The 23,844-nt window shown below is 45.4% G+C and overlaps 1 protein-coding gene across 4 annotated transcripts in view; it reads left to right on the top strand.

Moving 5' to 3' along the window:
* Positions 1 to 17,057, top strand: part of LOC135520710 (sorting nexin-27-like) — a 60,867-nt gene extending 43,810 nt beyond the window's left edge. For 3 of the 4 annotated variants that reach the window (XM_064946466.1, XM_064946465.1, XM_064946463.1), the window contains 7 exons: positions 218 to 381; positions 969 to 1,058; positions 6,324 to 6,473; positions 6,533 to 6,661; positions 6,782 to 6,841; positions 11,571 to 11,619; positions 11,785 to 17,057. In XM_064946466.1, the coding sequence (XP_064802538.1) occupies positions 218 to 381; positions 969 to 1,058; positions 6,324 to 6,473; positions 6,533 to 6,661; positions 6,782 to 6,841; positions 11,571 to 11,619; positions 11,785 to 11,852 (710 nt within the window). In that variant the 3' untranslated portion in view covers positions 11,853 to 17,057. Of the gene's footprint in view, positions 1 to 217; positions 382 to 968; positions 1,059 to 6,323; positions 6,474 to 6,532; positions 6,662 to 6,781; positions 6,842 to 11,570; positions 11,634 to 11,784 lie in introns of all 4 variants that reach the window. The other variant, XM_064946464.1, reaches the window with a different exon arrangement.
* The last annotated feature ends 6,787 nt before the right edge of the window (positions 17,058 to 23,844 follow it).

Raw genomic sequence — 23,844 nt, 5'->3', positions numbered from 1 at the left:
CTCTCTCTCTCCCACCGACCTAACCCTGTCGCTCTCTCTCTCTCTCCCACCGACCTAACCCTGTCGCTCTCTCCCACCGACCTAACCCTGTCGCTCTCTCTCTCTCTCCCACCGACCTAACCCTGTCGCTCTCTCTCTCTCACCGACCTAACCCTGTCGCTCTCTCTCTCTCTCCCACTGACCTAACCCTGTCGCTCTCTCTCTCTCTCTCCATCAGTGCGTAAACTGGCTCCTAATGAGTTCCCCCACAAGCTGTATGTTCAGAACTACACATCTGCTGTCCCTGGGACCTGCCTCACCCTGCGCAAGTGGCTCTTCACCACCGAGGAGGAGATCCTGCTCAATGACAACCAACTGGCCGTCAGCTACTGCTTCCACCAGGTGTGTGTGTGTGTGTGTGTGTGTCAGGGGAATGTGCAGTGTGTGTCAGGGGAATGTGCAGTGTGTGTCAGGGGAATGTGCAGTGTGTGTCAGGGGAATGTGCAGTGTGTGTCAGGGGAGTGCGCATTGTGTGTGTGTCAGGGGAGTGCGCATTGTGTGTGTGTCAGGGGAGTGCGCATTGTGTGTGTGTCAGGGGAGTGCGCATTGTGTGTGTGTCAGGGGAGTGCGCATTGTGTGTGTGTCAGGGGAGTGCGCATTGTGTGTGTGTCAGGGGAATGTGCAGTGTGTGTCAGGGGAATGTGCAGTGTGTGTCAGGGGAATGTGCAGTGTGTGTCAGGGGAATGTGCAGTGTGTGTCAGGGGAATGTGCAGTGTGTGTCAGGGGAATGTGCAGTGTGTGTCAGGGGAATGTGCAGTGTGTGTCAGGGGAATGTGCAGTGTGTGTCAGGGGAATGTGCAGTGTGTGTCAGGGGAGTGCGCATTGTGTGTGTGTCAGGGGAATGCGCATTGTGTGTGTGTGTGTGTGTAAGGGAGAGTTCAGTTGGTTTGTCCATTATAACTCTCTCTCTCTCTCCCCACCTCTCTCAGGCGGTGGATGATGTGAAAAGGGGATTTATCAAGGCAGAGGAGAAGTCCTACCAGCTACAGAAATTAGCAGAACAGAAGATGATGGCCATGGTTAGTGTCTCTCTCTTTCTCCCTCTCTCTCTGCTAGTCTCTAGATGGCCATGGTTAGTGTCTCTCTCTTTCTCCCTCTCTCTCTGCTAGTCACTAGATGGCCATGGTTAGTGTCTCTCTCTTTCTCCCTCTCTCTCTGCTAGTCACTAGATGGCCATGGTTAGTGTCTCTCTCTCTCCCTCTGCTAGTCACTAGATGGCCATGGTTAGTGTCTCTCTCTCCCTCTGCTAGTCACTAGATTGCCATGGTTAGTGTCTCTCTCTCCCCCTCTCTGCTAGTCACTAGATGGCCATGGTTAGTGTCCCTCTCTCTGCTAGTCACTAGATGGCCATGGTTAGTGTCTCTCCCTCTCTGCTAGTCACTAGATGGCCATGGTTAGTGTCTCTCTCTCTCTCTCCCTCTCTGCTAGTCACTAGATGGCCATGGTTAGTGTCTCTCCCTCTCTCTCTGCTAGTCACTAGATTGCCATGGTTAGTGTCTCTCTCTCTCTCCATCTGCTAGTCACTAGATGGCCATGGTTAGTGTCCCTCTCTCTGCTAGTCACTAGGTGGCCATGGTTAGTGTCTCTCAATTCAATTCAAGGGGCTTTATTGGCATGGGAAACATGTGTTAACATTGCCAAAGCAAGTAAGGTAAACAATAAAAATTAACAGTAGACATCACACATGCAGAAGTTTCAAACCAATAAAGACATTGAAAATGTCATATTATATATATATATATATATACAGTGTTTTTACAAGGTACAAATTTGAAAGGACACAAGATAAAATAAATAAGCATAGATATGGGTTGTATTTACAATGGTGTTTGTTCCTCACTGGTTGCCCTTTTCTCGTGGCAACAGGTCACAAATCTTGCTGCTCTGATGGCACACTGTGGAATTTCACCCAGTAGATATGGGAGTTTTTCAAAATTGGATTTGTTTTCGAATTCTTTGTGGATCTGTGTAATCTGAGGGAAATATGTCTCTCTAATATGGTCATACATTGGGCAGGAGGTTAGGAAGTGCAGCTCAGTTTCCACCTCATTTTGTGGGCAGTGAGCACATAGCCTGTGTCTCTCTCTCTCTCTGCTAGTTACTAGATGACCATGGTTAGTGTCTCTCTCTCTGCTAGTTACTAGATGACAATGGTTAGTGTCTCTCTCTCTCTCTGCTAGTTACTAGATGACCATGGTTAGTGTCTCTCTCTCTCTCTGCTAGTGACTAGATGACCATGGTTAGTGTCTCTCTCTTCTAGTTACTAGATGACCATGGTTAGTCTCTCTCTCTCTCTCTGCTAGTTACTAGATGGCCATGGTTAGTGTCTCTCTCTCTCTCTGCTAGTTACTAGGTGGCCATGGTTAGTGTCTCTCTTTCTCCTCGTCTTCTAGTCACTAGGTGGCCATGGTTAGAGTGTCTCTCTCTCTCTCAATTCAATTCAAGGGGCTTTATTGGCATGGGTAACATGTGTTAACATTGCCAAAGCAAGTAAGGTAGATAATATATAAAGTGAAATAAACAATAAAAATGAACAGTAGACATCACACATACAGAAGTTTCAAAACAATAAAGACATTACAAATGTCATATTATATATATACAGTGTTTTTACAATGTACAAATGGTTAAGGACACAGGATAAAATAAATAAGCATAGATATGGGTTGTATTTACAATGGTGCGTGTTCTTCACTGGTTGCCCTTTTCTCGTGGCAACAGGTCACACATCTTGCTGCTCTGATGGCACACTGTGGAATTTCACCCAGTAGATATGGGAGTTTTTCAAAATTGGATTTGTTTTCGAATTCTTTGTGGATCTGTGTAATCTGAGGGAAATATGTCTCTCTAATATGGTCATACATTGGGCAGGAGGTTAGGAAGTGCAGCTCAGTTTCCACCTCATTTTGTGGGCAGTGAGCACATAGCCTGTCTTCTCTTGAGAGCCATGTCTGCCTACGGCGGCCTTTCTCAATAGCAAGGCTATGCTCGCTGAGTCTGTACATAGTCAAAGCTTTCCTTAATTTTGGGTCAGGTATTCTGCCGCTGTGTACTCTCTGTGTAGGGCCAAATAGCATTCTAGCTCTGTTTTTTTGTTAATTCTTTCCAATGTGTCAAGTAATTACCTTTTTGTTTTCTCATGATTTGGTTGGGTCTAATTGTGCTGCTGTCATGGGGCTCTGTAGGGTGTGTTTGTGAGCAGAGCCCCAGGACCAGCTTGCTTAGGGGACTCTTCTCCAGGTTCATCTCTCTGTAGGTGATGGCTTTGTTGTGGAAGGTTTGGGAATCGCTTCCTTTTAGGTGGTTATAGAATTTAACAGCTCTTTTCTGGATTTTGATAATTAGTGGGTATCGGCCTAATTCTGCTCTGCATGCATTATTTGGTGTTCTACGTTGTACACGGAGGATATTTTTGCAGAATTCTGCGTGCAGAGTCTCAATTTGGTGTTTGTCCCATTTTGTGAAGTCTTGGTTGGTGAGCGGACGCCAGACCTCACAACCATAAAGGGCAATGGGCTCTATGACTGATTCAAGTATTTTTAGCCAAATCCTAATTGGTATGTTGAGATTTATGTTCCTTTTGATGGCATAGAATGTCCTTCTTGCCTTGTCTCTCAGATCGTTCACAGCTTTGTGAAAGTTACCTGTGGCGCTGATGTTTAGGCCAAGGTATGTATAGTTTTTTGTGTGCTCTAGGGCAACAGTGTCTAGATGGAATTTGTATTTGTGGTCCTGGTGACTGGACCTTTTTTGGAACACCATTATTTTGTTCTTACTGAGATTTACTGTCAGGGCCCAGGTCTGACAGATTCTGTGCATAAGATCTAGGTGCTGCTGTAGGCCCTCCTTGGTTGGTGACAGAAGCACCAGATCATCAGCAAACAGCAGACATTTGACTTCAGATTCTAGTAGGGTGAGGCCGGGTGCTGCAGACTTTTCTAGTGCCCGCGCCAGTTCGTTGATATATATGTTGAAGAGGGTGGGGCTTAAGCTGCATCCCTGTCTAACCCCACGACCCTGTGTGAAGAAATGTGTGTGTTTTTTGCCAATTTTAACTGCACACTTGTTGTTTGTGTACATGGATTTTATGATGTCGTATGTTTTACCCCCAACACCACTTTCCATCAGTTTGTATAGCAGACCCTCATGCCAAATTGAGTCGAAGGCTTTTTTGAAATCAACAAAGCATGAGAAGACTTTGCCTTTGTTTTGGTTTGTTTGGTTGTCAATTAGGGTGTGCAGGGTGAATACATGGGCTGTTGAACGGTAATTTGGTAAAAAGCCAATTTGACATTTGCTCAGTACATTGTTTTCATTGAGGAAGTGTACGAGTCTGCTGTTAATGATAATGCAGAGGATTTTTCCAAGGTTACTGTTGACGCATATTCCACGGTAGTTATTGGGGTCGAATTTGTCTCCATTTTTGTGGATTGGGGTGATCAGTCCTTGGTTCCAAATATTGGGGAAGATGCCAGAGCTAAGGATGATGTTAAAGAGTTTTAGTATAGCCAATTGGAATTTGTTGTCTGTATATTTGATCATTTCATTGAGGATACCATCAACACCACAGGCCTTTTTGGGTTTGAGGGTTTTTATTTTGTCCTGTAACTCATTCAATGTTATTGGAGAATCCAGTGGGTTCTGGTAGTCTTTAATAGTTGATTCTAAGATCTGTATTTGATCATGTATATGTTTTTGCTCTTTATTCTTTGTTATAGAGCCAAAAAGATTGGAGAAGTGGTTTACCCATACATCTCCATTTTGGATAGATAATTCTTTGTGTTGTTGTTTGTTTAGTGTTTTCCAATTTTCCCAGAAGTGGTTAGAGTCTATGGATTCTTCAATTACATTGAGCTGATTTCTGACATGCTGTTCCTTCTTTTTCCGTAGTGTATTTCTGTATTGTTTTAGTGATTCACCATAGTGAAGGCGTAGACTCAGGTTTTCTGGGTCTCTATGTTTTTGGTTGGGCAGGTTTCTCAATTTCTTTCTTAGAATTTTGCATTCTTCATCAAACCATTTGTCATTGTTGTTAATTTTCTTCGGTTTTCTATTTGAGATTTTTAGATTTGATAGGGAAGCTGAGAGGTCAAATATACTGTTAAGATTTTCTACTGCCAAGTTTACACAGTTTTGTCTCTCTCTCTCTCTCTCTGCTAGTCACTAGATGGCCATGGTTAGTGTCTCTCTCTCCCTCTCTGCTAGTCACTAGATGGCCATGGTTAGCGTCTCTCTGTCCTTGTCTTCTAGTCACTAGATGGCCATGGTTAGTGTCTCTCTCTCTCTCTCCCTCTCTTCTAGTCACTAGATGGCCATGGTTAGTGTCTCTCTGTCCTTGTCTTCTAGTCACTAGATGGCCATGGTTAGTGTCTCTCTCTCTCTCTCTCTCTCTCTCTCCCTCTCTTCTAGTCACTAGATGGCCATGGTTAGTGTCTCTCTCTCTCCCTCTCTTCTAGTCACTAGATGGCCATGGTTAGCGTCTCTCTCTCTCTCCCTCTCTGCTCGTCACTAGATGGCCATGGTTAGTGTCTCTCTCTCTCCCTCTCTGCTAGTCACTAGATGGCCATGGTTAGTGTCTCTCTCTCCCTCTCTGCTAGTCACTAGATGGCCATGGTAAGTGTCTCTCTCTGCCTCTCTTCTAGTCACTAGATGGCCATGGTTAGTGTCTCTCTCCCTCTCTGCTAGTCACTAGATGGCCATGGTTAGTGTCTCTCTCTGCCTCTCTTCTAGTCACTAGATGGCCATGGTTAGTGTCTCTCTCTCCCTCTCTGCTAGTCACTAGATGGCCATGGTTAGTGTCTCTCTCTCCCTCTCTGCTAGTCACTAGATGGCCATGGTTAGTGTCTCTCTCCCTTTCTTCTAGTCACTAGATGACCATGGTAAGTGTCTCTCTCTCTCTGCCTCTCTTCTAGTCTCTAGATGGCCATGCTACAACAGACATTAATGTCACAACTAATGAGCAAGTACAGTATATGACTGTCAAAAAGAAAGGAGGACCAAGGCCCTCTTCAGATAATGAATTAAAATGCCTTTTTTTGTGTGGCATGTTCAATGGAAACAAGGATTTTAAACTCTGACACGTTTCGACTGCATGGCCTTCGTCAGGGAGCACATGTCTGGTCTTCCATTCTGGTTAAGGGTAGTGCTGTAATAGATGGGAATAAACTAGGTCATGTAGCGTAAGACTTGGTATATACATGGCATATATGACCAAATAGACATGGAACATAGGATGGTTTCTAGAAGCAGTTGTCTGACCCCTAAATGTTCTCTCTTTCCCCCAGTATCTCAGTATGTTACGGGGCTGTGAAGGCTACAATGAGATCATCTTCCCACACTGCTCCTGTGACTCCCGACGCAAAGGCCACGTCGTCACAGCCATCAGCATACACCACTTTAAACTGCACGCCTGCACAGAGGAGGGAACGCTAGAGGTACGGAGAACGTGTGTGTGTGTGTGTGTGTGTGTGTTGACCCTGTCTCTCTATAACAGAACCAGGTGATCGTGTTTGAGTGGGTGGAGATGCAGCACTGGGACACTGATGAGGAGGGCATGGCCTTCTGCTTCCAGTACGCCAGGGCAGAGAAGAAACCTCGCTGGGTCAAGATCTTTACTCCCTATGTGAGTCTCACACACACTCACAGTACATACCTTTTGAGAGTCCCAAAGAATGTCTGAACATGATGTATCAATGAGCAGAGAGTTAACCCTTTGTTGTGCTGTGTCCTGTGCTGTGTCCAGTTCAACTACCTGCATGAGTGCGTTGAGAGAGTCTTCTGTGAACTCAAGTGGAGGAAAGAGGTGAGAAGAGGGTTGTATACTGCTTTGTACTGTCTACTGGCTAACCAGCAGTCGTATACTGCCATGTACTGTCTACTGGCAAACCAGCAGTCTTATACTGCCATTCACTGTCTACTGGCAAACCAGCAGTCTTATGCTGCCATGTACTGTCTACTGGCTAACCAGCAGTCTTATACTGCCATGTACTGTCTACTGGCTAACCAGCAGTCTTATACTGCCATGTACTGTCTACTGGCTAACCAGCAGTCTTATGCTGCCATGTTCTGTCTACTGGCTAACCAGCAGTCTTATACTGCCATGTACTGTCTACTGGCTAACCAGCAGTCTTATACTGCCATTCACTGTCTACTGGCAAACCAGCAGTCTTATGCTGCCATGTACTGTCTACTGGCTAACCAGCAGTCTTATACTGCCATGTACTGTCTACTGGCTAACCAGCAGTCTTATACTGCCATTCACTGTCTACTGGCAAACCAGCAGTCTTATGCTGCCATGTACTGTCTACTGGCTAACCAGCCGTCTTATGCTGCCATGTACTGTCTACTGGCTAACCAGCAGTCTTATGCTGCCAAGTACTGTCTACTGGCTAACCAGCAGTCTTATACTGCCATGTACTGTCTACTGGCTCACCAGCAGTCTTATACTGCCATGTACTGTCTACTGGCTCACCAGCAGTCTTATACTGCCATGTACTGTCTACTGGCTAACCAGCCGTCTTATGCTGCCATTCACTGTCTACTGGCTAACCAGCAGTCTTATGCTGCCATGTACTGTCTACTGGCTAACCAGCAGTCTTATGCTGCCATGTACTGGCTCACCAGCAGTCTTATACTGCCATGTACTGTCTACTGGCTCACCAGTCGTCTTATGCTGCCATGTACTGTCTACTGGCTAACCAGCAGTCTTCTACTGCCATGTACTGTCTACTGGCTAACCAGCAGTCTTATACTGCCATTCACTTTCTACTGGCTAACCAGCCGTCTTATGCTGCCATTCACTGTCTACTGGCTGACCAGCCGTCTTATGCTGCCATTCACTGTCTACTGGCTGACCAGCCGTCTTTTGCTGCCATGTACTGTCTACTGGCTAACCAGCCGTCTTATGCTGCCATGTACTGTCTACTGGCTAACCAGCAGTCTTATGCTGCCATGTACTGTCTACTGGCTAACCAGCAGTCTTATGCTGCCATGTACTGTCTACTGGCTCAACAGCAGTCTTATACTGCCATGTACTGTTTACTGGCTCAACAGCAGTCTTATACTGCCATGTACTGTCTACAGGCTAACCAGCAGTCTTATGCTGCCATGTACTGTCTACTGGCTAACCAGCAGTCTTATACTGCCATGTACTATCTACTGGCTCAACAGCAGTCTTATACTGCCATGTACTGTCTACTGGCTCAACAGCAGTCTTATACTGCCATGTACTGTCTACTGGCTGACCAGCCGTCTTATGCTGCCATTCACTGTCTACTGGCTAACCAGCTGTCTTTTGCTGCCATGTACTGTCTACTGGCTAACCAGCAGTCTTATGCTGCCATGTACTGTCTACTGGCTAACCAGCAGTCTTATGCTGCCATGTACTGTCTACTGGCTAACCAGCCGTCTTATGCTGCCATGTACTGTCTACTGGCTAACCAGCCGTCTTATGCTGCCATGTACTGTCTACTGGCTAACCAGCCGTCTTATGCTGCCATGTACTGTCTACTGGCTAACCAGCAGTCTTACGCTGCCATGTACTGTCTACTGGCTAACCAGCAGTCTTATGCTGCCATGTACTGTCTACTGGCTAACCAGCAGTCTTATACTGCCATGTACTGTCTACTGGCTAACCAGCAGTCTTATGCTGCCATTCACTGTCTACTGGTTCAACAGCAGTCTTATACTGCCATGTACTGTCTACTGGCTCAACAGCAGTCTTATACTGCCATGTACTGTCTACTGGCTCACCAGCAGTCTTATACTGCCATGTACTGTCTACTGGCTAACCAGCAGTCTTATGCTGCCATGTACTGTCTACTGGCTAACCAGCCGTCTTATGCTGCCATGTACTGTCTACTGGCTAACCAGCCGTCTTATGCTGCCATGTACTGTCTACTGGCTAACCAGCAGTCTTATGCTGCCATGTACTGTCTCCTGGCTAACCAGCAGTCTTATGCTGCCATGTACTGGCTCACCAGCAGTCTTATACTGCCATGTACTGTCTACTGGCTCACCAGCAGTCTTATACTGCCATGTACTGTCTACTGGCTAACCAGCAGTCTTATGCTGCCATGTACTGTCTACTGGCTAACCAGCAGTCTTATGCTGCCATGTACTGTCTACTGGCTAACCAGCAGTCTTATGCTGCCATGTACTGTCTACTGGCTAGCCAGCAGTCTTATACTGCCATGTACTGTCTACTGGCTAACCAGCCGTCTTATACTGCCATGTACTGTCTACTGGCTAACCAGCAGTCTTATGCTGCCATGTACTGTCTACTGGCTAACCAGCAGTCTTATGCTGCCATGTACTGTCTACTGGCTAACCAGCTGTCTTATACTGCCATGTACTGTCTAACCAGCAGTCTTATACTGCCATGTACTGTCTACTGGCTAACCAGCAGTCTTATGCTGCCATGTACTGTCTACTGGCTCACCAGCAGTCTTATACTGCCATGTACTGTCTACTGGCTCACCAGCTGTCTTATACTGACATGTACTGTCTAACCAGCAGTCTTATACTGCCATGTACTGTCTACTGGCTAACCAGCCGTCTTATGCTGCCATGTACTGTCTACTGGCTAACCAGCAGTCTTATGCTGCCATGTACTGTCTACTGGCTAACCAGCAGTCTTATGCTGACATGTACTGTCTACTGGCTAACCAGCAGTCTTATGCTGCCATGTACTGTCTACTGGCTCACCAGCAGTCTTATGCTGCCATGTACTGTCTACTGGCTAACCAGCAGTCTTATACTGCCATGTACTGTCTACTGGCTCACCAGCAGTCTTATGCTGCCATGTACTGTCTACTGGCTCACCAGCAGTCTTATGCTGCCATGTACTGTCTACTGGCTCACCAGCAGTCTTATGCTGCCATGTACTGTCTACTGGCTAACCAGCAGTCTTATGCTGCCATGTACTGTCTACTGGCTCACCAGCAGTCTTATGCTGCCATGTACTGTCTACTGGCTAACCAGCAGTCTTATACTGCCATGTACTGTCTACTGGCTCACCAGCAGTCTTATGCTGCCATGTACTGTCTATTGGCTAACCAGCAGTCTTATACTGCCATGTACTGTCTACTGGCTAACCAGCAGTCTTATACTGCCATGTACTGTCTACTAGCTAACCAGCAGTCTTATACTGCCATGTACTGGCTCACCAGCAGTCTTATGCTGCCATGTACTGTCTACTGGCTAACCAGCAGTCTTATGCTGCCATGTACTGTCTACTGGCTAACCAGCAGTCTTATGCTGCCATGTACTGTCTACTGGCTAACCAGCAGTCTTATGCTGCCATGTACTGTCTACTGGCTAACCAGCAGTCTTATGCTTCCATGTACTGTCTACTGGCTAACCAGCCGTCTTATACTGCCATGTACTGTCTACTGGCTCACCAGCAGTCTTATGCTGCCATGTACTGTCTACTGGCTCACCAGCAGTCTTATGCTGCCATGTACTGTCTACTGGCTAACCAGCAGTCTTATGCTGCCATGTACTGTCTACTGGCTCACCAGCAGTCTTATGCTGCCATGTACTGTCTACTGGCTAACCAGCAGTCTTATACTGCCATGTACTGTCTACTGGCTCACCAGCAGTCTTATGCTGCCATGTACTGTCTACTGGCTAACCAGCAGTCTTATACTGCCATGTACTGTCTACTGGCTAACCAGCAGTCTTATACTGCCATGTACTGTCTACTGGCTAACCAGCAGTCTTATACTGCCATGTACTGGCTCACCAGCAGTCTTATACTGCCATGTACTGGCTCACCAGCAGTCTTATGCTGCCATGTACTGTCTACTGGCTAACCAGCAGTCTTATGCTGCCATGTACTGTCTACTGGCTAACCAGCAGTCTTATGCTGCCATGTACTGTCTACTGGCTAACCAGCAGTCTTATGCTGCCATGTACTGTCTACTGGCTAACCAGCAGTCTTATGCTGCCATGTACTGTCTACTGGCTAACCAGCAGTCTTATGCTTCCATGTACTGTCTACTGGCTAACCAGCCGTCTTATACTGCCATGTACTGTCTACTGGCTAACCAGCAGTCTTATACTGCCATGTACTGTCTACTGGCTAACCAGCAGTCTTATACTGCCATGTACTGGCTCACCAGCAGTCTTATGCTGCCATGTACTGTCTACTGGCTAACCAGCAGTCTTATGCTGCCATGTACTGTCTACTGGCTAACCAGCAGTCTTATGCTGCCATGTACTGTCTACTGGCTAACCAGCAGTCTTATGCTGCCATGTACTGTCTACTGGCTAACCAGCAGTCTTATGCTTCCATGTACTGTCTACTGGCTAACCAGCAGTCTTATGCTGCCATGTACTGTCTACTGGCTAACCAGCAGTCTTATGCTTCCATGTACTGTCTACTGGCTAACCAGCCGTCTTATACTGCCATGTACTGTCTACTGGCTAACCAGCAGTCTTATACTGCACATTTCACTTGCTCATATCTTTTGAATGTTGTCCACTGATATTGTTTGATGAAAATGTTGTGTAATATTGTGTGTCTCCAGGTGGAAGAGGAGGCTGTGGATAAGGACAATAAGAACTGCAGTAAAGAAGGTATGTGTAGCAAGGTAAGGCTTTGCCTCTGTCTCTGGTTCAGCGGACTGGGCCTGTGCGTGCGTGCGTGCGTGCGTGCGTGCGTGCGTGTGTGTGTGTGTCCATATTGTGCATTTTTGCCAGCCTGCGCAGGTTGTCGTTTCCTGAGCTGTGTGTCTGTTTCAGAATATCTTCCAGCTGTTGAGACACAGAAGGGATGGAGGCACCTAGGAGGAGAGATCATCACCTCCTAAACATGCTCTCCTCCATCCATCCCTCTGGTCTGGTTCGGCCCGGAACTACCACCACTACCTGTCCTCACACAACTACTACTACACCAACTACAAACCAACAACCTACAACTTCTACATACCAATAACAGCAACTACAGATCAACAACCACTACACACCATCAAACTACAAATGAACAACTTCTGGACTGACTGACGGAGAAACAACGACGCACACTACAACTTAAGCTGTTATTCACCATGAACCCTTGAATCCACCCCAAACACACAATATAAACACAAGCCAACAGGAAGCTACAGTAGAAACATATAGCAGGTTTATACAGGTGAATAAGTAACTCTAAAGACTTAGATACATGCCTTCATACATCGCGTCACCTCTTTGGTCAGAAATCCATGGAGACCTGTGACTATTGGCTAAGGAGGCTGACGTCTTGTGGTGGGATTGGATGAAGGAGATGGTTCTCTGGGCCGATATTGGACAAGGGATTTGACACGTGCAAGGCCATTGGGTGTTTTGTGGCCACCTTGGAGTGCTCTGGACTGGAACAGAGTGCAGTGGTAGAAGAGAACAAAAGAGGGATACAGATGCTGGAACAGAACCTGTTCTAAAGGAGGAAATGGCTGGTGGTGATGGAACAGAACCTGTTCTAAAGGAGGAAATGGCTGGTGGTGATGGAACAGAACCTGTTCTAAAGGAGGAAATGGCTGGTGGTGATGGAACAGAACCTGTTCTAAAGGAGGAAATGGCTGGTGGTGATGGAACAGAACCTGTTCTAAAGGAGGAAATGGCTGGTGGTGATGGAACAGAACCTGTTCTAAAGGAGGAAATGGCTGGTGGTGATGGAACAGAACCTGTTCTAAAAGAGGAAATGGCTGGTGGTGATGGAACAGAACCTGTTCTAAAGGAGGAAATGGCTGGTGGTGATGGAACAGAACCTGTTCTAAAGGAGGAAATGGCTGGTGGTGATGGAACAGAACCTGTTCTAAAGGAGGAAATGGCTGGTGGTGATGGAACAGAACCTGTTCTAAAAGAGGAAATGGCTGGTGGTGATGGAACAGAACCTGTTCTAAAGGAGGAAATGGCTGGTGGTGATGGAACAGAACCTGTTCTAAAGGAGGAAATGGCTGGTGGTGATGGAACAGAACCTGTTCTAAAAGAGGAAATGGCTGGTGGTGATGGAACAGAACCTGTTCTAAAGGAGGAAATGGCTGGTGGTGATGGAACAGAACCTGTTCTAAAAGAGGAAATGGCTGGTGGTGATGGAACAGAACCTGTTCTAAAGGAGGAAATGGCTGGTGGTGATGGAACAGAACCTGTTCTAAAGGAGGAAATGGCTGGTGGTGATGGAACAGAACCTGTTCTAAAAGAGGAAATGGCTGGTGGTGATGGAACAGAACCTGTTCTAAAAGAGGAAATGGCTGGTGGTGATGGAACAGAACCTGTTCTAAAGGAGGAAATGGCTGGTGGTGATGGAACAGAACCTGTTCTAAAAGAGGAAATGGCTGGTGGTGATGGAACAGAACCTGTTCTAAAGGAGGAAATGGCTGGTGGTGATGGAACAGAACCTGTTCTAAAGGAGGAAATGGCTGGTGGTGATGGACTGAGGAGACGCATCTGAAAAGTTATAAAACAGGAACTGTGTGTGTGTGTGTGTGTGTGTGTGTGTGTGTGGACTGATTATGGACAGGTGTGAGAGTCTAGGTTGGAACCCTGGAGGTAGAAACAACCCTTCTCTCTGACTCTGAACTGAACTCCCAGAATGAGTCTAGACAGACAGACGGAGGGAACCGGCCACATGGTACAAGAGACTGGACTCATATGAACCACACAGACCGATTGACATATGGATATTATCTCCTGTTTGTAGCCACTCTCTCCATTTCAAAGAGATCTACTGGAGAGGCTGTGAGAGAGAGAGACTAAGAGAGAGAGAGAGAAAAAAAAAAATAATACATTTCCTTTATTTGTGACTATTAGGCCGAGCAGAACCATGGGTAGCATGTGTGTTTCAGCTGCTGGTTCTGTTTTGGTTTACAGATGCTGAAATTGCCCTGAAGCCATTTTTGAATACACAAACCTTCTCATAAAACACACACACACAGAATGCTCATCATGTAGGAATTGGATCCCAGGAAAGTATTCTGCCATCTTGACAGATACCTGAACAAGGAACATGTTTACTTCACCTGTGTGTTTTGTGTAAAGACATATAAATATATATATAAAATGACATATATCATTTTTAATGTGGACATTTCAGACATTGGACAGAATAGCACAAAAAGAACCCTGTAAGATGTTGACCACATTAAGCTCAATATGTATTCATTCTATGCTAGCCTAAGCTTTCTGTTCTGCTGATGCCTAACCATGGGGTCTCATGAAGACTATTTATACTGGGTTGTAAATAACACTGAACTCAAAGTGCATCTCGATTTACATGTTTTGTGTCTTTCTGTTCTTGAGAAAAAGTGTGATGCTTTAGAAAACACATTGTGATTGTCAGTTTGTAGTTGATATATTGGTCCTTGTGTATCTGAAGAAGCTGCAGTGCTCAGAACGACCTGCAGGGGTCTCCCTCCCACTGAGAAACACTAGATCAGTTCCTACAGAACAGGGCTGGCCAGTATTCTAACAGAGGGCCGGTGTGGGTGCAGGCTTTTGCCCCAACCAAGCAGTAACACACCTGATTCAATATCTGGTGGATGTTATCATTGGATGCTGATGCAACACCACACACATCTTTAAATGCAGTGTTAACCTACAGCAGGGTTTCCCAGTGGTGTAGTAGGAGCTACACGGAGGTATACGCTCTAAACCCCACAGAGGTTTAAACAGTGGTGTAGTAGGAGCTACACGGAGGTATACGTTCTAAACCCCACAGAGGTTTAAACAGTGGTGTAGTAGGAGCTACACGGAGGTATACACCCTAAACCCCACAGAGGTTTAAACAGTGGTGTAGTAGGTATACGCCCAAACCCCACAGAGGTTTAATCAGTGGTGTAGTAGGTATGCGCCCAAACCCCACAGAGGTTTAAACAGTGGTGTAGTAGGAGCTACACGGGGGTATACGCTCTAAACCCCACAGAGGTTTAAACAGTGGTGTAGTAGGAGGTATACGCCCAAACCCCACAGAGGTTTAAACAGTGGTGTAGTAGGAGGTATACGCTCTAAACCCCACAGAGGTTTAAACAGTGGTGCAGTAGGAGCTACACGGAGGTATACACCCTAAACCCCACAGAGGTTTAAACAGTGGTGTAGTAGGAGCTACACGGAGGTATACGCTCTAAACCCCACAGAGGTTTAAACAGTGGTGCAGTAGGAGCTACACGGAGGTATACGTTCTAAACCCCACAGAGGTTTAAACAGTGGTGCAGTAGGAGCTACACGGAGGTATACACCCTAAACCCCACAGAGGTTTAAACAGTGGTGCAGTAGGAGCTACACGGAGGTATACGCTCTAAACCCCATAGAGGTTTAATCAGTGGTGTAGTAGGAGCTACACGGAGGTATACGCTCTAAACCCCACAGAGGTTTAAACAGTGGTGTAGTAGGTATACGCCCAAACCCCACAGAGGTTTAATCAGTGGTGTAGTAGGAGCTACACGTTCTAAACCCCACAGAGGTTTAAACAGTGGTGCAGTAGGAGCTACACGGAGGTATACGCCCAAACCCCACAGAGGTTTAATCAGTGGTGTAGTAGGAGCTACACGGAGGTATACGCTCTAAACCCCATAGAGGTTTAATCAGTGGTGTAGTAGGAGCTACACGGAGGTATACGTTCTAAACCCCACAGAGGTTTAAACAGTGGTGTAGTAGGAGCTACACGGAGGTATACGCTCTAAACCCCACAGAGGTTTAAACAGTGGTGTAGTAGGTATACGCCCAAACCCCACAGAGGTTTAATCAGTGGTGTAGTAGGAGCTACACGTTCTAAACCCCACAGAGGTTTAATCAGTGGTGTAGTAGGAGCTACACGTTCTAAACCCCATAGAGGTTTAATCAGTGGTGTAGTAGGAGCTACACGGAGGTATACGTTCTAAACCCCACAGAGGTTTAAACAGTGGTGTAGTAGGAGCTACACGGAGGTATACGCCCTAAACCCCACCGAGGTTTAAACAGTGGTGTAGTAGGAGCTACACGGAGGTATACACCCTAAACCCCACAGAGGTTTAAACAGTGGTGTATTAGGTATACGCCCAAACCCCACAGAGGTTTAATCAGTGGTGTAGTAGGAGCTACACGGAGGTATACGTTCTAAACCCCACAGAGGTTTAAACAGTGGTGCAGTAGGAGCTACACGGAGGTATACGCTCTAAACCCCACGGAGGTTTAAACAGTGGTGCAGTAGGAGCTACACGGAGGTATACGCTCTAAACCCCAAAGAGGTTTAAACAGTGGTGTAGTAGGAGCTACACGGAGGTATACACCCTAAACCCCACAGAGGTTTAATCAGTGGTGTAGTAGGAGCTACACGTTCTAAACCCCACAGAGGTTTAAACAGTGGTGTAGTAGGAGCTACACGGAGGTATACGCTCTAAACCCCATAGAGGTTTAATCAGTGGTGTAGTAGGAGCTACACGGAGGTATACGCCCAAACCCCACAGAGGTTTAAACAGTGGTGTAGTAGGAGCTACACGGAGGTATACGCCCAAACCCCACAGAGGTTTAAACAGTGGTGTAGTAGGAGCTACACGGAGGTATACGTTCTAAACCCCACAGAGGTTTAAACAGTGGTGTAGTAGGAGCTACACGGAGGTATACGCTCTAAACCCCACAGAGGTTTAAACAGTGGTGTAGTAGGTATACGCCCAAACCCCACAGAGGTTTAATCAGTGGTGTAGTAGGAGCTACACGTTCTAAACCCCACAGAGGTTTAAACAGTGGTGCAGTAGGAGCTACACGGAGGTATACGCTCTAAACCCCACAGAGGTTAAACAGTGGTGTAGTAGGAGCTACACTGAGGTATACACCCTAAACCCCACAGAGGTTTAATCAGTGGTGTAGTAGGAGCTACACGGAGGTATATGCCCAAACCCCACAGAGGTTTAATCAGTGGTGTAGTAGGAGCTACACGGAGGTCCACACCCAAACCCCACAGAGGTTTAATCAGTGGTGTAGTAGGAGCTACACGGAGGTATACGTTCTAAACCCCACAGAGGTTTAAACAGTGGTGTAGTAGGAGCTACACGGAGGTATACGTTCTAAACCCCACAGAGGTTTAAACAGTGGTGTAGTAGGAGCTACACGGAGGTATACGTTCTAAACCCCACAGAGGTTTAAACAGTGGTGTAGTAGGAGCTACACGGAGGTATACGTTCTAAACCCCACAGAGGTTTAAACAGTGGTGTAGTAGGAGCTACACGGAGGTATACGCTCTAAACCCCACAGAGGTTTAAACAGTGGTGTAGTAGGAGCTACACGGAGGTATACACCCTAAACCCCACAGAGGTTTAAACAGTGGTGTAGTAGGAGCTACACGGAGGTATACGTTCTAAACCCCACAGAGGTTTAAATAAAGGTTCAGTAAAATAAATATGCACAAACCCACTTTTTGTTCAGTGGACATTGGGTATAGTCACTTCTAAATTCCCACTGATCCGTATCAAAGTAGTGTAGTGGTGGTATAAACGGTATCAAGTATGTGGTACAATAGAGAAAGTACTACACAATCATAAAGCATGTGTATTATATACTCACGTGTGCTGCACACAGCCAAGTTTCAGCTGAATATCATGACAGTAAGAGCCACAGCTGGTTGTCCCATGGAGCAGCTCACAGCTGGTAGGGTAGGTAGGACTTGCCTAGTTAAATAAAGGTTAAATGAATCAAATCAAAAAATAATGGGTAAGCAAATCAGGTACTGAAACAGTTTGTCGAAAGTCTTGGTTGAATCTTTGCAGTGCTCAATTCAGTCATCATGTGCTGTTTTGAATTAACAATTCCAAATGCTTTCCCAGGGAAAACTTCCTAATTAAAGCTGCAATATGTAAATTTGGGCAACCCAACAAGTTCATAGAGGTTGAGAATGTACAAAGACTCTGTATAATTACTTATTGTTTTGTCACAAACTGAAATTAGGCGAACTTAGAATTTTAGCAACCAGGAAATGGCGGAGCTATTTCTATATAGTGCATCTTTAAATGTTGACTGCAAATTAGGCCTACATTATATAATTATGATTTGTATCAATCTGGAGGGCATTTCTTTTGAAAACTCTGCAGTCACATGTACTCTACTGTAGGCCTACATGGTAGAGTACAGACACTGCGAGCCACATGATATTTTGCTTAATTATTTTAAAGGGCAACTAGTCCGTCCCAAAAATCGTATTTTAGATTTTCCCCAGATGTCAAAAATGGTCTCCTTGTGCGGTATAAGCATTAATATGGGCTTTACATGCATTTGTTGTTTTTCTATGAAAGATTTTCTGGCAAAATGATGGTGTACTCACTTCTCCAGGCACCGCTACACCAATGGGTTTTCCTGTATCTGTGAGTGATTTGATTTGGGACCTGATTCTCCAACAGGCTTAGGCTGTTTACGCAATGGATCATCATGTCTCACTCCCATAGGCTGCTTCACTTGTCAATCATGTCTCTGCTATCTCGCCCTGTAATCTGCGATATCTCTCTCTCAAACACTCCTCTGCCCCTCGTCGTCAACTCTTTATTTAAGTAAGATATTAAGCTCTACTTCTCATATCCTACAGTGTCTTCACCTGTCTGACAAATCAAGCAAATGAGAAAATAAAACAATCTGAAGAGAACCACACATGGTTGAATTGATGAAAGCTGAAGTCATTTAGTAATTTAACTTATTGACTTATTGTAATGAATTGTAACATTATTTTAAATGAAATTAATTATTAATGGAAAACATTGATGTCTTCTCTCCCTTGGTATCTCCAACTCTAATCTCAATTACCTAGTTTCTAGTGCACTTATGCCCAAGAATGGAAAGTGTGTGTGGGGGTGCACTTGGCACCAGTCTGTGATTTGTGTTTGTTCATCGATTATTTCATTGATAAACACCCTGGTAGATATCGGGTGATGAAGAGATAAATGTATTGTTCCACTGAAGCCAAATAAAATCTAAGATAAGTAGGTTTTCTGCTGCACCCAGAATGGACCATTTACACTATTACACCATTTTCTACGCATCTTAAATCAGAATGGACATATTACCACCCCCAGCTGCTCTCTCTTCCTCTCTCTTTCTCTTCTCTGCCTCTCTCTTCCTCTTCTCTCTCTCTCTCTTCCTCTTCTCTGCCTCTCTCTCTTCCTCTTCTCTCTCTCTCGCTCTTCCTCTCTCTTCCTCTTCTCTCTTTCTCTCTCGCTCTTCCTCTCTCTTCCTCTTCTCTCTTTCTCTCTCTCTCTTCCTCTTCTCTGCCTTTCCTCCCGCTCTTTCTCTCTCTTCCTCTTCTCTCTTCCTCTCTCTTCCTCTTCTCTGCCTCTCTCTCTTCCTCTTCTCTCTCTTCCTCTCTCTTCCTCTTCTCTCTCTCTTCCTCTTCTCTGCCTTTCCTCCCGCTCTTTCTCTCTCTCTCTCGCTCTTCCTCTCTCTTCCTCTTCTCTCTTCCTCTTTCTCTCTCTCTCGCTCTTCCTCTCTCTTCCTCTTCTCTCTTCCTCTTTCTCTCTCTTCCTCTTCTCTGCCTTTCCTCCCGCTCTTTCTCTCTCTTCCTCTTCTCTCTCTTCCTCTTCTCTGCCTCTCTCTCTTCCTCTCTCTTCCTCTGCCTCTCTCTCTCTTCTCTCTCTCTTCCTCTTCTCTCTCTCTCTCTTCCTCTTCTCTGCCTTTCCTCCTGCTCTTTCTCTCTCTCTCTCTCTCTTCCTCTTCTCTGCCTCTCTCTCTTCCTCTTCTCTCTCTCTCTCTCTCTTCCTCTTCTCTGCCTTTCCTCCCGCTCTTTCTCTTTTCCTCTAATGAGAGTGGTAAGACAATTATCTGCTGGACAGAAAGTGTCTCCTTATCGACCCACAGAGAGCCATCTACAACCACTAATCAAGCCGTATTGATTAGAGGGGGTGTTGATATCACATACCACTAACTGACCGACACAGAGAGACACTAAATATACACTGTTTTGAAACACAGACTTGAAAAGTTGTCTCTCAACTCTAAACAGAAAAGATTCAGTTGATATGTCTTTGGGTCCTTTAGCCCAGGAGAAATCCAACCTGAACGTCCCTATTACATGGCTAGAACATATTTTCAATGCGACTATAAATCATTATTTATGTTCATTCTTTTCTCTTTTTCCAACTGAGCAGACACAAAATCTGACAGCATTGCACAAAGAGGTGTGTGTTTGGGTGGATGCATCCCTGTGCAAATGTGTGAACTGCGACAGGACAGAGGACTTGCTGCAGTCACATCCTGGCACTGTGTTACTAGTGGTCCTGTGTGTGTCCACATCTGCATGTACAGAGCCTTCAGAAAGTGTTCACATTCCTTGACTTTTTCCACATTTTGTTACATTACAGCCTTATTCTAAAATGTATTAAATAGAGATTGTTTTTGTCACTGGCCAACTCATTACCCCATTTATCTATTATTTTACCAGGTAAGTTGACTCAGAACACATTCTCATTTGCAGCAAAGACCTGGAGAATAGTTACAGGGGATGAGCCAATTGTAAACTGGGGATTATTAGGTGACCATGATGGTTTGAGGGCCAGATTGGGAATTTAGCCAGGACACAGGGTTTAACACCCCAACTCTTACAATAACTGCCATGGGATCTTTAATGACCTCAGAGAGTCAGGACACCCGTTTAACGACCCATCCAAAAGTCGGCACCCTACACAGGGCAATCACTGCCCTGGGGTATTGGGATATTTTTTTAGACCAGAGGAAATAGTGCCTCCTACTGGCCCTCCAACACCACTTCCAGCAGCATCTGGTCTCCCATCCAGGAACTGACCAGGACCAACCCAGTAGTGGTCTGCAGGGTGGTATGCTGCTGGCCTGAATAACATCAAAGAGGAATTATGTTTTTCCAAATTTTTAGGAGTAAACATGTTCTTAACAATTCACATAAGTTGCATGGACTCACTCTGTGTGGGATAATAGTGTTTTAACACGGTTTTTGAATAACTACCTCCCCTCTGTACCCCACACACACAATTATATTTAAGGTCCTTCGTTTGACCAATGAATTTAAAACACAGATTCAACCACAAAGACCAAGGAGGTTTTCCAATGCCTCATAGAGAAGGGCACCTATTTGTAGAAGGGTAAAAATGTAAAAAAGGTTGAGGCTCCCCATTAGCTGCTCTGCCAAAGCAGCAGCTTCTCCTTCTGGGTTCCAGAACATTAAGATAGTTATATACAATAACAAATATGACATTACATTACACCGTTCACAACATATTAAGTGTGTTCCCTCAGGTCACTACTCTACTAGCACATATCTTCAATACAAAATCCATGTGTACGTGTGTGTGTTATCATGTCTTTATCTTGGCCAGGTCGCAGTTGCAAATGAGAACTTGTTCTCAACTAGCCTACCTGGTTAAATAAAGGTGAAATAAAAAATAAAATGAAAAAATGTGTCTGTGCCTGTATCTTCACAGCTCCCGTTGTTCCATAAGGTGTATTTTTATCTGTTTTTATTAATATAATCCTACTGCTTGCATCAGTTACCTGATGTGGAATAGAGTTGTAGCCATGGTTCCATGTACTGTAGTACCGTGTGCCTCCCATTGTCTGTTCTGGACTTTGAATATCCCTTTGAACATGGTGAAGGTATTAATTACACTTTGGATGGTGTATCAATACACCCAGTCACTACAAAGATACAGGCGTCCTTCCTAAGGAAACCATTCAGGGATTTTACCATGATGACAATGGCGACTTTAAAACAGTTAGAGTTTAATGGCTGTGATAGGAAAAAACTGAGGATGGATAAACAACATTGTAGATACTCCACATACTCCATAAGAAGGAAGCCTGTACAGAATAACATTTTCCAAAACAAGCATCCTGTTTGCAACAAGCTGCTTAAGTAATGCTGCAAAAATAGATTGTGGCAAAACACTTTTTCCTGAATGTTTGGGGCAAATCCAATACAACACATTACTGGGGGCGGGTGGTTCAGGAGAAAACAGAAACTGAATGGAGCTAAGCACAGCAACAATCCTAGAGGAAAACCTGGTTCAGTCTGCTTTCCACCAGACACTGAGACATGAATTCACCTTTCAGCAGGATAATAACCTAAAACACATGGCCAAATATACTCACAGCTCTTAGAGACTTACCCAGAGAGACTCACAGCTCTTAGAGGCTTACCCAGAGAGACTCACAACTCTTAGAGACTTACCCAGAGAGACTCACAGCTCTTAGAGGCTTACCCAGAGAGACTCACAGCTCTTAGAGACTTACCCAGAGAGACTCACAGCTCTTAGAGGCTTACCCAGAGAGACTCACAGCTCTTAGAGGCTTACCCAGAGAGACTCACAGCTCTTAGAGGCTTACCCAGAGAGACTCACAGCTCTTAGAGGCTTACCCAGAGAGACTCACAGCTCTTAGAGACTTACCCAGAGAGACTCACAGCTCTTAGAGACTTACCCAGAGAGACTCACAGCTCTTAGAGACTTACCCAGAGAGACTCACAGCTCTTAGAGGCTTACCCAGAGAGACTCACAGCTCTTAGACGCTTACCCAGAGAGACTCACAGCTTTTAGAGGCTTACCCAGAGAGACTCACAGCTCTTAGAGGCTTACCCAGAGAGACTCACAGCTCTTAGAGGCTAACCCAGAGAGACTCACAGCTCTTAGAGACTTACCCAGAGAGACTCACAGCTCTTAGAGACTTACCCAGAGAGACTCACAGCTCTTAGAGGCTTACCCAGAGAGACTCACAGCTCTTAAATGCTTACCCAGAGAGACTCACAGCTCTTAGAGACTTACCCAGAGAGACTCACAGCTCTTAGAGACTTACCCAGAGAGACTCACAGCTCTTAGAGGCTTACCCAGAGAGACTCACAGCTCTTAGAGACTTACCCAGAGAGACTCACAGCTCTTAGAGGCTTACCCAGAGAGACTCACAGCTCTTAAATGCTTACCCAGAGAGACTCACAGCTCTTAGAGACTTACCCAGAGAGACTCACAGCTCTTAGAGACTTACCCAGAGAGACTCACAGCTCTTAGAGGCTTACCCAGAGAGACTCACAGCTCTTAGAGACTTACCCAGAGAGACTCACAGCTCTTAGAGACTTACCCAGAGAGACTCACAGCTCTTCAAGACTTACCCAGAGAGACTCACAGCTCTTAGAGACTTACCCAGAGAGAATCACAGCACTTAGAGACTTACCCAGAGAGACTCACAACTCTTAGAGACATACCCATAGAGACTCACAGCTCTTAGAGACTTACCCAGAGAGACTCACAGAGGTAATCAAACATGTTTTCACTTTGTCATTATGTGTGTAAATGGGTGAGAAAGTATATTTTGAATTCAGGGTGTAACACAACAAAATGTGGAAGTTGTCAAGGTGTTTGCATACTTTCTGAAGGCACTGTGTGTGTATAACCTTATTTTCTCTGTCCACTCAATAAGGCCCTGTCTCGCTCATAATGCTACAGTGAAGCTGTTTAGTACTGCTGTCAGATATAGAATCGCCAATCACCCTCTCCCCCACCCCCTCCTCCATTAATTCTTATGGCTGCAGGGGCAGTATTGAGTAGCTTGGATGAAAGGTGCACAGAGGTGCCCATATTCAACGGCCTGCTCCTCAGTCATAGTCGCAAATATTTGCATATTATCATTAGTATTGTATAGAAAACACTCTGAAGTTTCTAAAACTGTTTGAATTATGTCTGTGAGTATAACAGAACTCACAGAAATTCCTCTTCCTGTTTTCTTTTCTGGGGGTGGTAGATTTTCAACCAAGCTCGCATGGAAATTACAGCGAGATGTGGATGAGTTTTCACTTCCTACACCTTCCACGAGATGTCAACAGTCAATAGAACTTTGTCTGATGACTCTAATGTGAAG

The sequence above is a fragment of the Oncorhynchus masou genome, chromosome 29 (assembly GCF_036934945.1).
Source record: "Oncorhynchus masou masou isolate Uvic2021 chromosome 29, UVic_Omas_1.1, whole genome shotgun sequence".
Taxonomy (NCBI): domain Eukaryota; kingdom Metazoa; phylum Chordata; class Actinopteri; order Salmoniformes; family Salmonidae; genus Oncorhynchus; species Oncorhynchus masou.
This window is presented reverse-complemented; position numbering and strand designations above follow the sequence as displayed.